This window comes from Pseudochaenichthys georgianus, chromosome 18, assembly GCF_902827115.2.
Source record: "Pseudochaenichthys georgianus chromosome 18, fPseGeo1.2, whole genome shotgun sequence".
Taxonomy (NCBI): domain Eukaryota; kingdom Metazoa; phylum Chordata; class Actinopteri; order Perciformes; family Channichthyidae; genus Pseudochaenichthys; species Pseudochaenichthys georgianus.
In genome coordinates, this window is record NC_047520.1 from 5,242,562 (window position 1) to 5,264,998 (window position 22,437).

The window sequence follows — 22,437 nt, forward strand, 5'->3', positions numbered from 1 at the left end:
ATTTAACAGCCGGTCTTATTTTTGTGCACTTGTCAAGGTTCAGAGGCAAATTTTGCAAATATGGCAGTAGCCATCGATCATCTTAAGATAAGATAAGATATACTTTATTGATCCCAAGTTGGGAACATTTTTTGTTACAGCAGCATACTACTTTGTTCTACTCCACTACAATTCAGAGGTTAACCTGGTATTTTTACTCCACTACATTTATTTTAGTTACTTTGCAGATTCTGATTAATGATGTGAAATATAAACAACCCGTAAATCAGACTTTAGTTACACCTGACTCAAATTCAGGGAAGGTGATTGTCAAGTGCCAAAATAAACTATGCAATATATTGGACGTTAAGTACTTTGTCAGACTTCATATTTATCTGTGGATAACCCCAACATTGTTTTCTTATTCAAAAGAAGACCTTAAAGGTGGGGTAGGTAAGAATGGAGAAACCAGCTCGAGTGCGCTAGAATTTGAAAGTACACAAACAGAACAAATCTGCCACTTCCTTTTCCACTACCTGCCTATCACCAAGCGAAAGACAGATATTTAAACTAAAGGTACTCTCTGGACGCAATTCGACGCCAGACAAAGCCAGTCTTGACATAAATCAGAGCTAAAAGGAGAATGAATGCTTGACTTGCATTTCAATTGGCCGCAAACACATTTCAAAGGGCCTACATTGCACTCTGCTGAAAGAGTAGATTTGTAACTGTTGACCAACATTATTATTATCATATCAACTTTTAGTCTGACTTTTAAGAAACGTATTAAGAAAGTATCCAATACCATTAAATTCAACTTGCAACATTTAAAACAAATTAGACCTTTCTTAAATGGGGCGAAGCCTGCGAGCTAGTTCAGGCAGTCAACTCGAGCACTTATGCTGCATTCATGCTGTATTCATACATAACGCCCCTTACCACTCTATAACCAACAAAACAGACTCCTTAATATGCCACTCTATTTAGACGCCAAACTCAACTATATGGTGCTTCTAATAAACATGTTAAAGAAACACGTGAGTTGTCTGACTGATCTGTCAATGCTGCAAAGTCATAAATCCACTATGATTCTATCCCAGATTGAATACTGTTTAACAAACTGGTCGTTTCTTTGTGCCACAAACCTGAAACCCATAGAACAGCTGTACAAGAGAGCTACCAAGGTGTTTGACAGAAAGCCTTATTCATACCACCACTGTACCATCCTTGAAAAACACAATTTCTTGAGTTTTGACAATTTTTAAAGTCTTTTAAAAGTATCTGTTTTTTTTATAAATGTTTACATGGACTGGCCCCCCCCCCCCTCCCTTAGGGGAATTCATCCACAAAAAACACACTGGACGCTGCACTAGGTCAGAAACCAGAGGAGACTGTGAGGTCCACCGCAGACGGACCACTTTCGGTCAAAATGTCCTCTCCATTAAGGGCAGCTCATTGTGGAATAGCTTCCCAACTGAGATATGGGATTGTCCTACTTTGAACAGTTTTAAAGGTCAACTAAAAGAATGGTTGAGAAACAAACAAATGTGCCGTCACTTGTAAATGCACTTTGTTTAAATTGTTGCACTTTATGTAGCTCTTTTATCTTCTCTTGCACTTTATAAGTCGTAGCTGCTACATTGCACTGCCATTTGGTTAATGCTTGTATATGCTGCTCATGCTCTTTCTGCATATCATGTATTTATTTTTGCTATATAAATGTCAAGTTCTTAAATGTTGTGTATGTGAGGGACTACGGATGGAAATGAGCTAAATGCTATAATCCGGCATATTTACATTTTGAAGCATTAATTGTTAAAGATCTTCATCAATGTGCATTGTCCCTCTTCAAGTAAACGAATAAATTAAATGAAATGATGATATGATAGTGCTTACAAGGAAATACATACAATAGTTGTTTGAATATTTCCTGATGTAAAAGTTATGTAAGAAAAATCTCTTACAAATCAACTCATGAGTCAACACAGTGTAATCAGTTTAGTTGGATGGCCAGTGTCCTGAGTTCAAGCTCGTCCGCCTCTTTTCCCGCCACGCCGCCGCTCATGTCCTTTTCCTTGCTTTTGAACAGCCTCCCCAGTTTCATCAACAGGGTGTTCAGGGCAGAGTGCTTGTCCGGTGTGTAGCATCTGCGGTTAATGTGTCCGCTCCGGGTGAAGGTATACGTGGTCTTGTTCTCCGAGTTGGTGGCCTCGAAAGGCTTGCCCATGAAGCTGAAGCCGGCCTGGCGGATGTGGGAGCTGCCGGAAAACACGTACAAAATGGGATTGACCGCACTGCTGAAGTAAGCGAATGCGGTGACATTTGGACGGGCTGCAAGGGCGACTGTAACCGCAGATTTACTGTCCTGCAAAAGGCCCACCACCTGTTGAAGGGAGAAGAGCGGGGAGATTAATAAATAAATCACATAACTGCTCTGGTAAATTCACCCTCGCAGAAGAGCGTCAGAGTGTCATACTCAGCTGACTTGTTCATTAGAGTCAGTTTTACTATGCCCCTCTTTTCTCAATTTGGGTTAAAAAATAAAAGACGTATTTACCTGTAGCAGTTTCATATAAAGAGCCACTGTAGCACTTTAAATATGGAAATATATTAGCATGAAGTGTTGATTTTCAGTCACATAATACAAATTGATGAAACAGCAAAGCGGAATCAGCTGCATAGTGTGAATCCTCTGGCCTCTGCGTATCTATGAAGTTCCCCTGGGGCCTGAGCAGCATTGGGATTTATGGGAACAGCAGTAAGCTCAAGCTTCCCCTTCAGCTTATTCAAGGAGGAATTTATTGTGGCATGGTCATGAGAACATCTGAAGAACACAGGATCGAGGGACTCCAAAGTGGAAGGCACAGGGATTGTTCTGCGGACAGGGCGGAATTTGAGGAAGACCGAGGCAGTCCAGCAGACGGAGGCTTGGTTGAAGCACAAGGACTTCATTGGGAGTGTGGCACAGGGCAGGGCCAGACATGGGAGCGCAACATCCATCCGACACGGCACCGCCACCTGAAAAGAGAGGCAGGAGCTGGTGCATGCATGAACAGCTGCTCCAAGGCACTGAGAGAGTGGTGCTATCACATGGAGATCAGTGAAAGCAGGTACACCAACGCCACAGAAAAACCCATCATACTGTTACTCGGTGGGTAAGCGGCTGAATAAAGTAGACATGGTCACCCCAACATCATATCCTTGTATTATTGTCTTGTTTTACCCGTGGGAAACGTCCGATACCTGCACATAAAGCACATGTATGATCTCAGTGCTGCATTTGATACTATCGACCATGATATCTTATTGCAAAGACTAGAGCACTTAGTTGGCATACAGGGAACTGCTTTAGGCTGGTTTAGGTCCTATCTATTTGAACGCTCTCAGTTTGTACGTGTTAACGATGAATCTTCCATGCAAACCAAAGTTAGCCATGGAGTGCCACAGGGCTCAGTGCTCGGACCTATTTTTTTCACATTATATATGCTTCCGTTAGATAATATTATAAGGAATCATTCTGTAAACTTTCATTGTTATGCAGATGATACTCAACTATATTTATCAATCAAGCCTGATGAAATTAATCATCTAAATAAAATTCAAGACTGCCTCAAGGACTTAAAAACGTGGATGACCTTACACTTTTTGATGTTAAACACGACCAAAACTGAAGTTATTGTACTTGGCCCGAAGAATCTACGAAACAAATTATCTAAAGATATACCTACTATGGATGGCCTTAATTTGGCCTCCAGTGAGACTGTAAGGAATCTTGGTGTTATATTTGATCAGGATTTATCCTTTAACGCCCACATAAAATCAATTGCAAGGACCGCCTACTTCCATCTACGTAACATTGCAAAAATCAGGCATATCTTGCCTCAAAACGATGCAGAGAAACTAGTCCATGCATTTGTTACTAGGCTGGATTATTGTAACTCTTTAATATCAGGGAGTACCAAGAAGTCAGTCAAGTCGCTTCAGCTGATTCAAAATGCTGCAGCTCGTGTACTAACCAGAGTTAGGAAAAGGGAACACATTACTCCTGTTCTGGCTGCCTTACACTGGCTCCCCATAGAACACAGGATAGAATTTAAAATTCTTCTTCTCGCCTACAAAGCCCTTAATGGGCAGGCGCCATCTTACCTTAAAGAACTCATTATACCCTACTGTTCTACTAGGGCATTGCGTTCCAAGAATGCAGGGTTGTTGGTTGATCCTAGAGTCTCTAAAAGTACAATGGGAGCCAGAGCCTTTTCTTATCAAGCTCCACATTTGTGGAATCAGCTTCCAGTTTGTGTTCGGGCGGCAGACACCCTATCCGTTTTTAAGAGTGCGCTTAAGACCTTCCTTTTTGATAAAGCTTATAGTTAGGGCTGATTAGATTCAGCCCCTAGTTTTGCTGATATAGGCTTAGTTTGTCGGGGGACATCTTACTTCTTCCTTCTCTCTGTCTATACCTGTGTACTCTCATGTTCCGATTGACCCAGCTTCCGCACATGTCTTTCTTTTTGGTGTCTATATACGCCGGGATCCGGAGTCATGGATGATCCTGCGGTCCTGTGTCCTGGATCGCGAGCCCTGGATCGCGAGTCGTGGCTGTGGTCCTGGATCCTCGGTCCTGGATGGATATCCTCGCGGATTCATCTTCCTATTATACACATGCATTTCCAAACATTTGGACTACCTATGTTGCAAATGTATTATCTTTTCAATTTACACACGGCATCTATTGCACGTCTGTCCGTCCTGGGAGAGGGATCCCTCCTCTGTTGCTCTCCCTGAGGTGTTTCCCATTTTTCCCTTTAAACTGTGGGTTTTCTTCGGAAGTTTTTCCTTGTACGATGTGAGGGTCTAAGGACAGAGGGTGTCGTATTGTCATACTGATATTCTGTACACACTGTGAAGACCACTGAGACAAATGTAACATTTGTGATATTGGGCTATATAAATAAACATTGATTGATTGATTGATTGATGTATGGCATATAATAGAATCAGGAGACATGTCTAGCCCATGTAGGTCAAACTCTGATCAACAAAATTATGAGTAAAACTCACCTCTATGATGTTGACAATGTGATACGGCAGCCAGAATACTGCAAAGGTACAGATGACCATCAGGATGAGGCGGCTGCCGTGTGCTCGGCGCTGGAACTTGGCACTCTGCAGACGACAGATGATGGAGGAGTTACAGGTGTTGATGAGGGAGAAAGGCAGCAGGAAGCCCATGATGGTTTCAAACAGGTACTGGAAGACCCGATGACCCTTGCTCTTGTGGTACAGCACGCAGAAGCTCAAAGTGATATTGTTTGGGAAAGTACTCCTCATCTCCAGTCTGTAAATTAACATATTAAATGTTCAAATGGATTAACCAGCCCTCATTACAGTATTTCCATTAAAAACTAGCCTTTATAAAATGAGAAACTAGATATATTTCAAGAAAAGACAAATGTTTGTCTCACCTGCGGTAGAAAGGCATCGGGACTGACAGGAGCAACGCTAACACCCAGACCACAAGCAGAAGAGTCAGGAAGGAGCGCTTGGTTCTCATTGTATGGAACAGAAACGGCCTGGACACGGCCAGCCAGCGGTCCATGCTCATCAGGCAGATGAGGTAGATGGACATGCACATGTTCACACTCGATAGGTAATGCACCAGCTTGCATGCTGCCGAGCCAAACTCCCAGCCTCGTCCTCCAGCCAGGTAGCGCAGGATAAAAGGGGCGCTGAGCAGCACGAAAGCATCCGCCATACTCAGATTCAGCACCAGCAAACAGGTCACTGAGCGATTCTTCACCCGGCACAACACTGTCCAAACAACAAACAGGTTCCCAGGGAAGCCCAGCACAAAGGCCAGGGTCAAGATGGCGATGCCGACCATGGCGTTGATGGACAGAGGAACAGGCGAAGAGGAGGACTGCTGGGAGATGGTGGTGGTGATATTGGATGCCATCAGGAAAGCCTGAGAAGAATCTGAGTGAGGCTTTGACCACTGTGACATTTACACAACCTTTTAAACAGAAAATGAATTCCAATGTGTGTCAATGCTTCGAAAGGTTACAAATGTTTTTACCTTATCTGCTACTCTAAATCTACACTACATATTTATAGAAAGTGATGTTGCCTGTTATCAGCAAACATGGACCTCAAAAGATTATTAACTGCCTTTTTCCAGATGGTAAGGATTGATATATCACTTTTTACACATCTTGATAACAAAGATGCTTGAAATGTTTCACCCTATAATGCTTTTGTTTGTTGTATTTGAATTTTGTGCATCAGACAAATGGAAAATAACTGAGCATGAATAGAAAAAGAAATACTTTTACCTCATTTCTAGATTAATGTTTCACTTCCTGTATGTTGTCCCTACTTCTATTTCATTTGTATGCCATTTGTCAAATAAGAAAAAATCTTCACATTTCTGATATATCTTTTAATTTCAAGTTTTTCTGATCAGGGTCAAAGGACACCATTGAAATGTAGACGAATATTTCCTTTTTTTCTCTTATACCTGGGAGACAGCTCCTTGTAAGTAAAGGCACATGCACATGTTCCCAAATTGTCTCACAGATTATTCTGAGAGTGTTAGTGCAGTTTTAGACCAACAAATTACTAACAAGGCAACATAAGTATGGAGAACTGTGAACTTTTGAACTTTATTCTAAACAACTAAAATCTATATTTAACTTCAAATCTTCTTGTCTCCGGGCAGACAGCAACAGAGAGCTGCAGTCTTTGTGTTGGAAAACAGAAACAGTCATGTTCATGAGTATTTTTAACTTAACATTTAGTTTTGTCTGACTGATTTAACATTTTATAAAAATATACAGGAAACTTATAAAAGAGATTTCAGTCCAAGATGTCTATTAGACGTGAAATGTTTCGGTCAGACTCCAAAATAAATATATTTTAGGTGTAATATATTAACAAGTAACATTTACATACTGACCTTACTGCTGATCTCTTTTAAAGCCCACGACGATAAGTCTACTTGAAAAATGTACAAATGTAAACCTATTTGAGACCTTTCCTGATCTGTTAACTCCCAGGCTTTATCCTTTGAAGAGTGTGGAGAGAAACAACAAAGTTCAAATATTGTTGTTCCTCCTACTCATTGCTTTCTGCTTATATGATACTGGTAGTGTATGCAGCTTTATCGAAAACATGTTGACACCTGAAACCTGTGTGGAACACACACAATCGAGGCAGTGAAACAGTTCCTCCTTATGACAGAAAATAGTGAATATCAGAGAGAACATTTTGTAGAACTGGTGGCATTATTTCAGAGAAAAAACAATACAATTATCGTCACAGGTGATCGTCATGAGGGAGATTTAGTGGTGAATATTCCAGTAAGCTGTCAGGATCTTGTTGGTACATGAGTGATGAAGCATATCTCTTCCATCTGCATTATCTGCTCTTTCACCAGAAATCTTGGCAGATGCTCAGCATATTCCTCGTACCACAAACGCGTCTCCAAATACATGTTTACAGTGCAATGTCTAGATTGGTAACTGTTGACTCACATTAAATCAACTTTTACACAGATTATATGATTTAGCCAACAAATAGTTTCTGTCACTGTTTTCATTCATTTTGACATTTTGGTGTATGTACATATGAAACATAACATGATACAATTAAAAAATAATTTTGATGTTAAAATAAAAAATGTACAGTAAACTCCACAGTTCTTCCATATGAAATGGTTCAAAACAGAGCAAGGCTCTGTATAATTCTGTATAGTAAAAATATACAGATAGTGTGGTTAAGGCTCAAACTCAAAGACAACAATGTCACTTAGTGCATCAGGTTACAAAATTGTTCCAGGATCATTATGCCACTAAACATTTCTTTTTTAATGTGACTAAAGGAGAAGACTCCCTCTTGGATGGATCATTCTTGAGGTGTCAGGAACTTTGCTGCACAATGAACCCTGACGAAGTTTTGCGAACAAAGGCTTGCGTCGTTTAATGTTGCGCTCCAGGGAAACAACACCAGCGTCAAGCCTGCTCCTCTTGAGTCCTCTACTTACTATTGTTTACAGGTTTGGCATTAGAGCTAGAGTCTTGATCTTTTTCCTTAAGCATTACAACATCTGCCTCTTTGTCTTTTTCGCGGCTGTTCTGGCTGTTCTGTCGGCTCTTTCTGGTGGCCGAGTCCAGCGCTGTGCCCTCAAATAAGCGAGCCATGAACGCCAGCCCTTCTCGTCGGATGTAGGACTTTCCTGCGAAGAAGTATAGGACTGGGTTGGTACAGCTGCTGATGAAGGCGATGGCAGAGGTGACCGCTCGGCTCTTGTGCCATATTAAATTCAGCCTGGAGGGTTGAGAAGGAGAGAGCCTTTTATTAAAGAAAAATAATTTTGTTTCTTTTGAAATGTGCAGAAAAGTTAGGATATACATATGATAGCTTAGTACATCACATGTTTGGATTACAATTGAAATAATAATTATTTTTTTTGTTTATTTCCTGGTATCTAAATATGTGATGCTTTAGCTCTTAGCTTAGCAAATAGAGTAGCCTAGGGAATAATATTAGCTATAATAAATAAGAAGCAGGGATGTTGTTGTGTCATCACTTACGTCTCTTTCACTTGACCCTTTGGACACAACGCCCATGTTACCTGAAGACAACACAAAATGGCTTTGTTAGTAGCAGTGAAAACTCTCTGGACACATGATGCATTTCCAATAATCTCTTTAGACTCTATACATACAATGCTTGGAAGAATGTGTTACTCATTAAAGAGGATGTTTGACATACTTGAACCATATTGACGAGGTGGTAAGGCAACCAAAAGAGGCAGAATGTCAACACGATGGCAAGGATGAGCTTCTCGCTACGAATGCGACGGCGAAACTTGGTTTGTCGGAGCCGCCGCAAGATGCAGATGTAGCTGACTACAATGACCGTGTAGGGAATTAGAAACCCAAACACGAGCTCCAGCATGTACTGGAGGGCCACCTGTGCGTAGGATGAGAAGAAATAATGTAATACTCTAACATTACGTAAGATCACATGAAATGCAGCAAGAGGTACTGTAGGCGTTTCAAAAACCACAGATGCCAAAGGGATGGACTTTGACAAATGTTGACAAGTTCACATCTCTGTTAAAAGACATGAGATTAACTGATTTAGGAAGTTTATAAGTACTCGAAGAGAAAGATCGGGGAAATGAGCAAGTCAGTTTTGTTGCTGTTGAAGGCAGGCATGGCCCTCTGTTGCAATCATTGGACAAAAAAATATCAGTATATTACAAATGGCAGCTAAGTACATAACTTGTTGGATGACCCCTTAATTAGGTATTTGGTTTATTTTGGAAGAAAACACTAATTAATAAATACAACAAGTGTGATGCTTAGCTCTTAGCTTAGCCTAGCATAGAGACCAGGGGGAAATAGTGTTCCTGTTTCTGTCAAAAGTAAATACAAATATAATGAAAGAAACCCTCTAAAGCTTAATCATCAAATAATACTATCAATAATATAATACTACCACTGATAATAGCCTGTTTGAGTCAGACACATGCTAAAGGTTTCCAGCTTCTTCCAGTCTTTATGCTAAGCTATGCTAATCATCCTTTGGCTCTTGCTTTATATGTGTCTGATTAGCAACTTTAGATGCAAGGATGGAGTTGGAGTTGAGCGAGGGCATCAACAAAGTAAAATGTAGAGCATTGCCAATTTAAAAAACACATTTAAATAAAATAAAAAGCAAAAACTTTGGCAGTAAAAAGCTGCATGACAACCAATGCAATCCATCTCATCACTCACTTTTGCTTTCCACATAACTTTTTTTTTAACTGCTAGCAACCAAAGCCGGCTCATAGGTGATTTCTCAATAAGTTTGTTCGTATAAACACAAACCAGAAGGCTTCGACAGGCCCTTATGCCCACAGATGAGTTCATAGAGATGAAGTGGTAATGACTCTTACTCAGTTGACTCATTTTCAAGTACTATGAAAACCTATAACTTGTATTCTTATTCAACTAAAAGATTCAGGGGTGTCAAACTCAATTTCATCCCGGGCCACATCAGCATTATAGTGGCACTCAAAGGGCCGGTTTTAAATTGTAATATAATATATATTAAATAATGTATTATATTACATTGTTGGCCCTGCATTGGATTATTATCAGTTCTGGTGATATCTTCCTGAATAACTACGTCTGAAAGTCTAGGGCAAATAATTGAAAGCAAATATTCAACAATTACACCAATTGTATTGTATATTATATTCTTAGCAAGCTCTTGCGGGCCACATAAAATTAGGTCGCGGGCCAGATTTGGCCCCCGGGCCTTGAGTTTGACACCCCTGATTGAGAGGATTACGCAGCCTTGGTAGAGAGATTGTTCTTATTATGGATATTGGGAAAATTCACTCACATCTCTGTTGTCGTCATGAACTGGTTCGCACACGGAGGAGTTATTCTGAATCTTCACTTTTCTGAAGATCATTGCAGGAACAGATGCCAACATCACCAGCACCCACACCACGGCCAGCACCCATATTACAGTCTTCCGGCCGGTGATCAGAGTGACGTGTCGCGGCCACAGCACTGCCACCAGCCTGTAGATGCTCATTAGCATGATGAGCTGGATAGATGCGTACATGTTGACCAGACACAGGTAGAAGAGGAGCTTACACATCACATTCCCAAACACCCAAGTCTTCATAATTAGGTAGATGACGAAGAATGGAGTGAGGGCCATCAGAGAGCCGTCGGCGATAGCTAGGTTGAGGATGAGGAGGGTGGTGATGGAGTGCTTTCGGGCCCGTGCCAGGACGCTCCAGATTATGAAGAGGTTTCCAGGGAAGCCCAAGAGAAAGACTAGGCTCAGGATTAGGGCGCCCACCGTGGTGCCAGCGCCGGTATCCACGATGGGTGAGGAAGGTGTGGTGATGTTCAGGGTGGGAGGAATGGTACTCTGGGCCATTTTTGTGATCTGCCAAAGAGAGAATCATGGTAAATGCTTTTAATGTTTAACAATTAGTCATTCATTTAAAGTGAAAAGGATATATAACATTATTGGATAGAACCTTTTACTGAGTTAGGGTCATATCACTTTTAGCAAACACCCTGACAAAGCAAATGAAAGCAGTCATTACATTGACATTACATAAGACAATGTTTCTAGGGCCATTTCTTAAACAAGTGACTATCATATGAATGCATTTTGTACCGAAAAACAAGCAGAAGAAATGCCAAAGTGACTTTAATACATTTCATTACTCAAATTAACGGACTTTTTAAGAGCCTCACCTCTGAACCCTTCCCGATGTTTAAAAGACGTCAGTTTGACAATACAGTGTATGAGTAGTTATTTCTGCAGGAAAGCGTAGGAGTCTAACAGGTTTTAACTGTGAATCTTAATTCCTGAACAACGAGACCAGACATGAGTAAAGAGCAACAGTCACTGTGTCGGTTTCCGTATTGCAGTAATAATTCATACATACATAACAATTAGAACACTTTAAACTGGAATAGCATCCAATGAAGTCCCATGAAAACACTAAAATCAACACTTAATTGATGCTACTAACACGCACTTTTTTTGTATCCAAGGCCTGATATATAACTTATTCTTTTGATCCAATGAGCTTCGTTTTAGTTGTTAAAGACTAATAAAAACACATCAATGACTTGCACTGTTGCACTGGATGAAATGTTACCTGTTACCTAGATCATTTAGAGATAACCCCATAAACACGTCCTGCCACTCTATTAACAGAAAACATATATTCAACCACAGCAGAAAATAGCCCCCAACTAATGAACATTTCGCTCCTATTTGACTCCAATTTCTTTAAACATATAACGCCCTGCTGATTAAGGAAGTAACTTTAGAAGTCCAAGTTCGAACAGGGAGATGTTTTAAAAAGATATAACTTTATTAGAATGACGTTTCGGCTTGGGGACGGGCGCAACAGTCTAACAGGACTAACTGGATGTCACTGTAGTTGTTGTTTTATAGAAAGTGTTTATAATAATGAAATACATTCAACCGCCTTATTAAGAGACTTAATTCTTGCAGCACTTTTTAATATATTTTTTTTATGGAAGACAATTTGCATAGTGCAGAAATGTGAGTTAGCTCTCAGCAGTAAATACCAAGAGATATTTAAACAGTTCATACAACAGAACAGACGCTCTGTATTGATCATGTAGGCTGCTGCCGTGCAACAATTTGTACTTTACCTGTTTCATGTTACTGGAAACATTTTTCAAAAGTGACATGTCATCACTTGTTCAACATATCTTGAGTATTATTTTAGGAGCACACCCTTTAGGCGCACACTCAAACTATGCAGTGTGTGTATAATCAAATAACACCCTCATCTGCAAAGCAAACCTTTCAATATTTTTTATATATTTAATCTTGACAACCAGACATTTGTTTCGTTTTAGAGACATTTACTTTCAAAAACTGCCTACATTTCTATCATATGTAAGAGGGCAGGACCTTGAGGGCTTGCTGTAAAAGTTTATTTATTTATTTTATTTTAACAATTTGGCCCTGAACTATGTTTGGGGTTTTATTTGACTGTTCGGTTGGTATTCAAATGAAAAACAGTCTATTTTAAGTGAGATTCTTGTAAATTCATTAATTGACCACATTTAAAAATAGTGCGAAATAAAATGCAATAAAATTAATTCACTAATAAATTAGGAAATGTCCAAGTGTTAAAAAAATTCAAAGCAATATCGCATTCATGTTAATAATCGTTGTAGCTAGAGACTATATAGCTTTTTTAAACTAAGACTTAGAAACATATTGACATTGTGAACAGTGAATCATTCAAGATTATTTTTCTTTAAAATAATGTATAGTTGTAATGCTGATGAATTGAAATGTTCTTCTCTACTGCATTAAAGAAATATTGTTTAATGGAAGAATTCCCCCCACCTTTCAAAGGATAAGAGAGACAAAGATGAACCACATGGCAGTGTTGACAGAAAGCCGGTCAAACCGCATTGACAGTGGCATCAAAGCACCAGTAGTGAAACTGGTAATATTGTGCAATAGCCCTAAAAATGACACACTACACCATCAAGTTGGTGACACTGTCATATAGAATCATCTCGGCCTTTGGTTTCTTTACAATACAAACAATAAAAGTTTGCTTCTTCCCCAATTCCTTACTTTTTATTGTCATTCGTACAAACAGAGCTCCTTAGTGACCACATCACAGACTATAACATCTGACTGACTCAAAAGGTGTGTTCGTGTGCATTGTGTGACTCACGCAAATACCTACTTAAACGCATCTGTTCTGCTCACAAAAAACACAATTGTACAACACTAGAAACAGGTTTAGTTACACAAATTGCCATGTCGTTCCAATTTGAAGAAATCTCAGCTGTCAGGCGAAACTGGCAATAATGGCAAAGACTATGAAAAACACCTTTTATAACTTCAAAAATATACAGCAATTTAAAGGTCCAGTGTCATGGCCATTTCCACTGATCATAATTCCATCTACTAGAATAGATTTATACTGTGCAATTTTCCAAACTCACATTGGTTTCTCAAACAGCATCTCTGTAAAGTACGTGTATTCACTCTCTCCACTAAACGGCTCGTTGCAGCTCTTGCCCCCCCCCCCCTCCCTGTGAGCCCAGTGTGCTCCGATTGGTCGGGACCAGTCGGGACGTTGTGAATCGCGCTGAGCTCCGTGGAGGTGTGATTTCCTTGTTTAGCGATACACAGCCAAACTCACCCTGAGCACACACAAAGTCACAGCCGAAGTAAAAACAATAAGTGTGGCTTGATATTGAGTAAGAAAAAGGTTGATACACGCTGTGAGAATGGGTCTGCACTGCAGAGAGAATTTTGCCGCGATCCCAACTGTCTGTTATCAGCAGCAGCCAGGGAGGAGAGATCAGCAGAGCTGCCTGCACTGAGTGTGTGAGGAAGTCCGTGGATTGGTCAATTTGGACCAATCAGCGGGGGCTTAACGTAACGGCTGCGCGGACGTAACGTAACGGCTCCGCGGATTGGTCCATTTCGTTCCGGGGACGACATGACATCATGATGTCCCCGGAAGAATCAAATGGACAGTGCGTATCTCCAACGAGGCGTTTTGGAGAGGTATTTTCTGTGTTAGAGTTTTACTCCCTCCATGGTGTACTTTGAGGGTTTTGACTCTGCACACCATTTACATGCATAAAAACCTTCATAACACACAAGGGTCGGGTAATAACCGGAAAAGCATGACATGTCACCTTTAAAGCAAAACAGAATGCGAGTAAACCTTACGAAAACGTTCTAGTTTCTCCGCCAACATTTGCAGTGACACAGTTGATTGCCGTGATTTGTTGGCAGTTGTGACCACACTGTCGTTGGTGACAGAAACCAAAACATGAACGAGCAGGACATTTAAACAGACTCACCTCAAGTTATCCACAGTAATTGCCAGGTGAAGAAAGAAGACACCGAGCTGCAAAAGAAGTCTGAATCTTTTGTTAATGTAAATGTTTTCTCCCTTTTCTTTTTACCCTCTCCTCCCCGCGTTTTCCCCCCACTCACTCTCTCACTCTGTGTTTCTCTCTCTGTGATTGATTTGTCATGCTTGCTGTAACATGTAGTGCGGTGTTAGGGGAAGGTGTGTCCCCATTACCTGGCCTGCCTCTGCCCAGGCAGTCTGTCAACATCCTCACATCGACAGAGGAATTTCATCCGTGTGTGTCGAGTTAAAGGGCTAGTCTTTTTCTCCCTAATGGTATCTACCCATGCAGAGCACCGCTTTGAGCACACACAAACTAGAATTGCACCCACATTGTGTCAAAGTGGTAGCAAAACAACCCTACAAAAGTATGTGGAAACCCAGAGGTATGCATTTACCAGTATTGTACTATTTTTGATACTTTTACTTACTTTGCTACTACTGCTTTTTACTCATAAACTAGTGACATGTTGTCCAGTTGATGTCGACCAGAAATCTTTTTTGGGGTTAGAAATGACCTGCACGTGGTCTCTTGATCCTCCTTAGCATCGGTCTGTTCTCCTTAGCAACCGGTCTGTTAACCTCTGAAATGTCCAAACTGACCAATCAGAATTGAGTATTAAATTAAGCTGTGTAATAAGATGATATAAGATAAATCGTGATAGATCTCATAGGGAAAAGCAGGTTTTGAAAAGCAACAGCTTAAATATTGAAAGGACGAACAAGGCTGTATAACATCAGCAATACATTTAGCTCAAGCTGTTGTAGGTGCAAACAAGTTAATTTATTTCATTAATTCAATTCAAAAAGTGAAACTCATATATGATATGGATTCATTACGCACAAAGTGAAATATTTGAAGCCTTTATTGGTTTTAATCTTGATGATTACGGTTTACAGCTGGTGCAAACCCCAAAATCAGTATCTCAAAAAATTGGAATATTGAAAAAGTTCAATATTGTAGACTCACGGTGTCACACTCTAATCAGCTAATGAACTAAACACACCTGCGAAGGTTTCCTGAGCCTTTAAATGGTCTCTCAATCTGGTTCAGTCGGCTTCACAATCATGGGGAAGACTGCTGACTTGACAGTTGTCCAGAAGACAGTCATTGACACCATCCACAAGGAGGGTAAGCCTCAAAAGGTCATTGCTAAAGAAGCTGGCTGTTCACAGAGTGCTGTATCAAAGCATATTCATAGACAGTTGAGTGGTAGGAAAAGGTGCACAAGCAATAGGGATAACCGCAGCCTTGAGAGGATTGTCAAGCAAAGGCCATTAAAAAATGTGGGGGTGCTTCACAAGGAGTGGACTGAGGCTGGAGTCAGCGCATCAAGAGCCACCACGCACACGTATCCAGGACATGGGCTACAACTGTCGCATTTCTCGTGTCAAGCCACTCCTGAGCCAGAGACAAGTGTCTTACCTGGGCTAAGGAGAAAAATAAACGGTCTATTGCTCATTGGTCCAAAGTCCTCTTTTCAGATGAAAGTACATTTTGGTAGTACATGACATTGAGTGCTCATTTATTGGGTAATAATACTGACTGTATTGGTTTTAAAAACATAGCCAGAGGATACTTGTTATCCTCAGTATTTCACCATTACTACATTTCAAACCTTCACCTCAGCTTGGTTCAGCTTCTGCAGCTCCCTCTCTTTCAGCTGGACGCTCTCCTTGACCGCCTTTTGACTTCAAACCAGTTAATTATAGAAGGAAGAAAGAAAGAATGATTATTACCTGCGAGACTGGAAGGGTCGGCGCCAAATTACAACGATTAAAACTACATTTTGACATGTCGGGACAAGCTAAACAGGAGTGTGAAGATGGAAAGACTTATTAGTCATACAGGATTCAGGCTCTTGTTCTACCTCGATCTCAGCCTTCTTTTCTGAAACAAACTGAAATGGTTTTGTAACAATCAAATCAAACAGAATTACCTCCACAACCATAACCACAATCAGTTCTACTGTTTTTGCAAATGTGCAGACAATGGAGCCCTGGGCAGATGCAAAATGCCGCAAAACGTATATATGTTTTTTGACTATTTGTAGTTTTTTACGAATCTCTCTGCAAGTTCGCATTTCACAAACAAGAACTTCTCAATGGGATTGGGAGATAAATGGTAACACTAAAACAGGGAGAGAGGACTGTTAGGGGTTTCATTTTGTATTTGTTTACAGGAAAAGGTATGGGAAAGCATTTATAGCCATTGTAGTATTAGTTAAGTAGAAGGATTAGTTCTCCCCTCTCCTCCGCCCAGAGATGGGGTCGTTACTAAAAAAAAGTAATATATTACATATTACTTTAAAAAAAAAAAAGTAATACATTACACTACTTCGTTACTCTCTACATAAAGGCACCCCTCCCTACAGGCAGATCACGCAGACTGCTAAAGTTTCAAATGTTCTCTTTAGTTCAGTTTCCATTGTCGCATAAGACTGATCCAGATCCTGAATGTTTTCCTGTCTGACCATGGCTGTCCTCTGGCTCCTGCTATCTGTATTTTGCGCAGTCTATCTCTGAACGATGGTGATTCCACTGTGCAAATGGGCAACATTTCCTCTACTATGAAGGATGCTACAAGCCTGTCCATCTCTGCTTTGGTTACCGGTCCTCCAAATTCTAATTGTTGCTGCTTCGGAGTCGGCGGCGGCGCACTCACAACATCCTCACTCTGGGTTCGGGGGTCTTTAGCTATTAGCTTCACCAGCATGTGTTCTTTGCAGGTGTGTGTTGAGGTTTGACGTGGTGTTTCCCTCTTGTCTGTCAGTGTGATTATGACTGATTTTATAAAAGTAACGAAGTAACGAAGTAACGAAGTAACGCGTGTCGGGGCAATGTTAGTAACTGTAGTGTGATTACTGAATTATAAAAGTACCGCGTTACACTACTCCGTTACCGACAAAAGTAATATTATTACAGTAATGTGTTACACCCAACTCTGCCTCCGCCAGCATGTTCCTCCACAGAGCAGGCCTCAGGGTGAAGGTCTTGAGAGAAGGCATCAGGGTGAAGGTCTAGAGAGAAGGCATCAGGGTGAAGGTCTAGAGAAGGCCTCAGGGTGAAGGTCTTGAGAGAAGGACTCAGGGTGAAGGTCTTGAGAGAAGGACTCAGGGTGAAGGTCTTGAGAGCAGGACTCAGGGTGAAGGTCTTGAGAGCAGGACTCAGGGTGAAGGTCTTGAGAGAAGGCATCAGGGTGAAGGTCTAGAGAGAAGGCCTCAGGGTGAAGGTCTTAAAAGAAGGCCTCAGGGTGAAGGTCTTGAGAGCAGGACTCAGGGTGAAGGTCTTGAGAGCAGGACTCAGGGTGAAGGTCTTGAGAGCAGGACTCAGGGTGAAGGTCTTGAGAGCAGGACTCAGGGTGAAGGTCTTGAGAGCAGGACTCAGGGTGAAGGTCTTGAGAGAAGGCATCAGGGTGAAGGTCTAGAGAGAAGGCCTCAGGGTGAAGGTCTTAAAAGAAGGCCTCAGGGTGAAGGTCTTGAGAGCAGGACTCAGGGTGAAGGTCATGAGAGAAGGCATCAGGGTGAAGGTCTAGAGCAGGGATGGGCAAATGGCGGCCCGCGGGTCGCCATTTGCGGCCCTCGGATCAATTTAGAAAACAAGGTAATTAAAAACCCTTTTAACTTATATTACTGATATGTGATTTCGTTCGGCAGCCAAATACCGCGAAATAATTTGTGACGTGTTTGTGTGTATTGTGTTTGTTTCCCGGGGGAAACTCACAAGAAACACCGGCTGTTGTTATGCCTGCTGTGACGTTAAATTACTCCGTTCTCCGCTTGTAATTATGCCGTTACAAGCTTCAAAGTTGTATTTATCATGAATTTGAATTTGGCAAAACGAGTTTAATATTCTAAAAGTCAAGACTGTATTTATTTGAAATCAGATGAAAACAAACTGTAACGAACCCCGAAAAACTAGTTTGTTTACACAAATCCACTTTTATTTTGAAATCAGCCGTTGGTTGCTACTTCCGACTGATTTCGATAGAGCGGGTAACATATGAACACGGCCCTATGTGGATGTCAGCATGAGCAAGAGAAAGATATTTGAGGAAAATCGTGTTTTCCAAGAAAAGTGGGAGAACGAGTATCTTTTCACTGAATTCAGGGGTAAACCACAATGTTTAATATGTTTGCAGACCGTTGCTGTCATGAAAGTAAGCAACTTGAGCCACCACTACAACACTGTGCACAAGGACAAATATGACAGGTACACCGGGGCTGCCAGAGCAGCGATCCTAGCGGACCTGAAAGGGAAAGTACAAAAACAACAGTGCTTTTTCACCCAGGTCACAAGTGTCCAAGAATCAAGTCTGAAAGCATCATATGCTGTCTCACTCCAGCTTGCCAAAGCAAAGAAGCCACTTTCAGAAGGAGAGTTGGTGAAAAAATGCGCGATTGAGATGGCTAACGCCTTTGGAAATGAGAAAATGGCTAAACATTTTGAAACTGTGTCCCTCTCCCGACGCACAGTGACTCGCAGGATTTTTGACATTCAAAGTCATGTGGAGGGAAAGCTGAAACAAATCATGTCTGACTGTTCATACTTTTCGTTAGCGTTAGATGAGAGTACAGACGTTACCGATGTTAGCCAGCTACTGGTGTACGCAAGATCAATAAATGCGTAATTTGATGTACACGAGGAACTATTAAAACGTGTACCACTGCACGGCACAACAAAGGGATCGGACATTTTCGAGGCAGTGAAGGGTGTTGTCAGCGAATATGGTGGATTTGACAAGCTATCTGCCGTTGTTACTGATGGGGCTCCATCAATGCAAGGAAGGCGCACTGGCTTCGCTGGACTTCTCCGTCAAAGTGGTGTGGATTGCCCGATACTGCACTGCATCATACACCAGGAGGCCCTCTGTGCAAAGAATCTGAACTTCACACATGTCATGGATGTGGTAACAAAAGTTACCAATCTGATTCGGGGGGGGAACAGGTCTCTAAATCATCGGAAATTCACAGCCTTTCTAGAGGAGGTGGATGCTGCCTACGGTGATTTACAGCTGCACACAGACATCAGGTGGATGAGCCGTGGTAAATGCCTGGAGAGGTTTTACGCACTGCGGCTCGAAATTCCCGTGTTTTTGGAGAACAGCCTTACTGCGGATACAAGTGCGTACTGTGACACATTGAGGGATCCACACTTTCTCTGTGACATGGCCTTTCTCACTGATATAAGTGGACATCTCAATTGCTTGAATGTCCGGTTGCAAGGCAAAGATCAGACCGTGTCCGACCTTTTTGGTCATGTGAATAGTTTTCAGAAGAAACTCAGCCTGTTCAGAGATAACCTTGCGTCAGATCCCCCGAATTTGACACACTTCCCCGCATGTGGAGAGCTGCGCAATGACATCCCCGAATTGGCCGAATGTGAGATGACGATCCACCGCTACAGAGAAGCCCTTAAAATGTTGCAGGATCAATTCAACAATCGCTTTCAGGATTTCCACGACATGCGAGGCACAATCCAGCTTTTCACTGACCCCATCTCAGCGGTTGTGAATGACCAGCCACCTGAACTACAAATGGAACTGTGCGAACTACAAGGTGACTTATTTTTCCAAATGAAACGGAATGAGAGGGGAGTGTCGTTTTGGAGACTGTTGCCCGAGACCCGCTTCCCTCTCATGAGAGATTTTGCGCTTAAACAGGCCAGCATGTTCGGGAGCACATACATATGTGAGAGCAACTTCTCCATGATGAAGCACATCAAATCAAAAGAGAGAAACAGACTGTCAGACGAAACGCTGTTTCTTCTGATGCAGCTTGGATGCACATGGCATCGATGTTGACATTCCCCTTATTGTGCGTCAGCAGAGACAGGCTACAAGTCTCTTAAATTCCAGTTAGACAACTAATGTCTGGGTTAGTGTTCATGTTTATGTCATGTTAGAGCAGGGTTTATTCTCGCCCGCCGCTTCCAGAGGCCCCAGGTGTGCGGCTGGGCTGAGCAGCTGTGAGCGCAGCTTTCTGCTGTGGATGAGAGGGCAGATCTGAGAGGAGGGGGGGGTCTGACTTCATGTTTATGTCATGTTACTGTTTAATCTTAATGCACACTTTCCAATAGTTTAAAAGTTGTATTCCACTGTTAAATAACCTGTTCAATACAAACATGCCACTTGTACAAATTAAATAACATTTCTGTGAACTGATGTTTGTTTTGTGAGCTTATTAGAGGATGTTCCCTTAAAGATAGAAACATATCAATGAAAATGTCAAACTTAGTATATGTGTTAATAATTACATACAATACGTGGAATTTGTGTTTTTGTGTGTTCCAATTGAATCTGCGGCCCCCTGGTGGCCAGTACATACATTATTTGGCCCCCACCATCATCAAAGTTGCCCATCCCTGGTCTCGAGAGAAGGCCTCAGGGTGAAGGTCTTGAGAGCAGGACTCAGGGTGAAGGTCTTGAGAGAAGGCCTCAGGGTGAAGGTCTTGAGAGCAGGACTCAGGGTGAAGGTCTTGAGAGAAGGCATCAGGGTGAAGGTCTAGAGAGAAGGCATCAGGGTGAAGGTCTTGAGAGCAGGACTCAGGGTGAAGGTCTTGAGAGAAGGCCTCAGGGTGAAGGTCTTGAGAGCAGGACTCAGGGTGAAGGTCTTGAGAGAAGGCATCAGGGTGAAGGTCTAGAGAGAAGGCCTCAGGGTGAAGGTCTTAAAAGAAGGCCTCAGGGTGAAGGTCTTGAGAGCAGGCCTCAGGGTGAAGGTCTTGAGAGAAGGCATCAGGGTGAAGGTCTAGAGAGAAGGCCTCAGGGTGAAGGTCTTGAGAGAAGGCATCAGGGTGAACGTCTTGAGAGCAGGACTCAGGGTGAAGGTCTTGAGAGAAGGCCTCAGGGTGAAGGTCTTGAAAGCAGGACTCAGGGTGAAGGTCTTGAGAGAAGGCATCAGGGTGAAGGTCTAGAGAGAAGGCCTCAGGGTGAAGGTCTTAAAAGAAGGCCTCAGGGTGAAGGTCTTGAGAGCAGGCCTCAGGGTGAAGGTCTTGAGAGAAGGCATCAGGGTGAAGGTCTAGAGAGAAGGCCTCAGGGTGAAGGTCTTGAGAGAAGGCATCAGGGTGAAGGTCTTGAGAGCAGGCCTCAGGGTGAAGGTCTTGAGAGAAGGCCTCACGGTGAAGGTCTTGAGAGCAGGACTCAGGGTGAAGGTCTTGAGAGAAGGCATCAGGGTGAAGGTCTAGAGAGAAGGCCTCAGGGTGAAGGTCTTAAAAGAAGGCCTCAGGGTGAAGGTCTTGAGAGCAGGCCTCAGGGTGAAGGTCTTGAGAGAAGGCATCAGGGGGAAGGTCTAGAGAGAAGGCCTCAGGGTGAAGGTCTTGAGAGAAGGCATCAGGGTGAAGGTCTTGAGAGAAGGCCTCAGGGTGAAGGTCTTGAGAGCAGGACTCAGGGTGAAGGTCTTGAGAGAAGGCATCAGGGTGAAGGTCTAGAGAGAAGGCCTCAGGGTGAAGGTCTTAAAAGAAGGCCTCAGGGTGAAGGTCTTGAGAGCAGGCCTCAGGGTGAAGGTCTTGAGAGAAGGCATCAGGGTGAAGGTCTAGAGAGAAGGCCTCAGGGTGAAGGTCTTGAGAGAAGGCATCAGGGTGAAGGTCTTGAGAGCAGGACTCAGGGTGAAGGTCTTGAGAGAAGGCCTCACGGTGAAGGTCTTGAGAGCAGGACTCAGGGTGAAGGTCTTGAGAGAAGGCATCAGGGTGAAGGTCTTGAGAGAAGGCCTCAGGGTGGAGGTCTTGAAAGAAGGCCTCAGGGTGAAGGTCTTGAGAGCAGGCCTCAGGGTGAAGGTCTTGAGAGAAGGCATCAGGGGGAAGGTCTAGAGAGAAGGCCTCAGGGTGAAGGTCTTGAGAGAAGGCATCAGGGTGAAGGTCTTGAGAGCAGGACTCAGGGTGAAGGTCTTGAGAGAAGGCCTCAGGGTGAAGGTCTTGAGAGCAGGACTCAGGGTGAAGGTCTTGAGAGAAGGCATCAGGGTGAAGGTCTAGAGAGAAGGCCTCAGGGTGAAGGTCTTAAAAGAAGG

At 42.4% G+C, this 22,437-nt stretch overlaps 2 protein-coding genes across 2 annotated transcripts; both read right to left on the reverse strand.

The window, feature by feature from the left end:
* Window positions 1-1,972: 1,972 nt before the first annotated feature.
* Window positions 1,973-5,979, reverse strand: LOC117464034 (leukotriene B4 receptor 1-like). Its single transcript, XM_034106562.2, has 3 exons — window positions 5,445-5,979; window positions 5,041-5,317; window positions 1,973-2,362 (listed from the first exon to the last, which is right to left on the reverse strand). The coding sequence occupies exons 1-3, from the start codon at window positions 5,933-5,935 to the stop codon at window positions 1,973-1,975; spliced, it is 1,158 nt and encodes a 385-aa protein (XP_033962453.1). The 5' UTR covers window positions 5,936-5,979.
* A 2,033-nt stretch (window positions 5,980-8,012) lies between these two features.
* On the reverse strand, window positions 8,013-10,926 carry LOC117463350 (leukotriene B4 receptor 1-like). Its single transcript, XM_034105542.1, has 4 exons — window positions 10,375-10,926; window positions 8,752-8,952; window positions 8,571-8,611; window positions 8,013-8,304 (listed from the first exon to the last, which is right to left on the reverse strand). The coding sequence occupies exons 1-4, from the start codon at window positions 10,924-10,926 to the stop codon at window positions 8,013-8,015; spliced, it is 1,086 nt and encodes a 361-aa protein (XP_033961433.1).
* Window positions 10,927-22,437: the final 11,511 nt, after the last annotated feature.

Coding starts and splice junctions, on each gene's coding strand:
- LOC117464034 (XM_034106562.2), bottom strand. CDS start 5,935: ATGGCATCCAATATCACCACCACCATCTCCCAGCAGTCCTCCTCTTCG. Junction 5,318..5,444: donor CCGATGCCTTTCTACCGCAG/GTGAGACAAACA, acceptor GTTAATTTACAG/ACTGGAGATGAGGAGTACTT. Junction 2,363..5,040: donor ACATTGTCAACATCATAGAG/GTGAGTTTTACT, acceptor TCCCTTCAACAG/GTGGTGGGCCTTTTGCAGGA.
- LOC117463350 (XM_034105542.1), bottom strand. CDS start 10,926: ATGGCCCAGAGTACCATTCCTCCCACCCTGAACATCACCACACCTTCC. Junction 8,953..10,374: donor TTCATGACGACAACAGAGAT/GTGAGTGAATTT, acceptor TCCTACGCACAG/GTGGCCCTCCAGTACATGCT. Junction 8,305..8,570: donor AAGGGTCAAGTGAAAGAGAC/GTAAGTGATGAC, acceptor TCAACCCTCCAG/GCTGAATTTAATATGGCACA.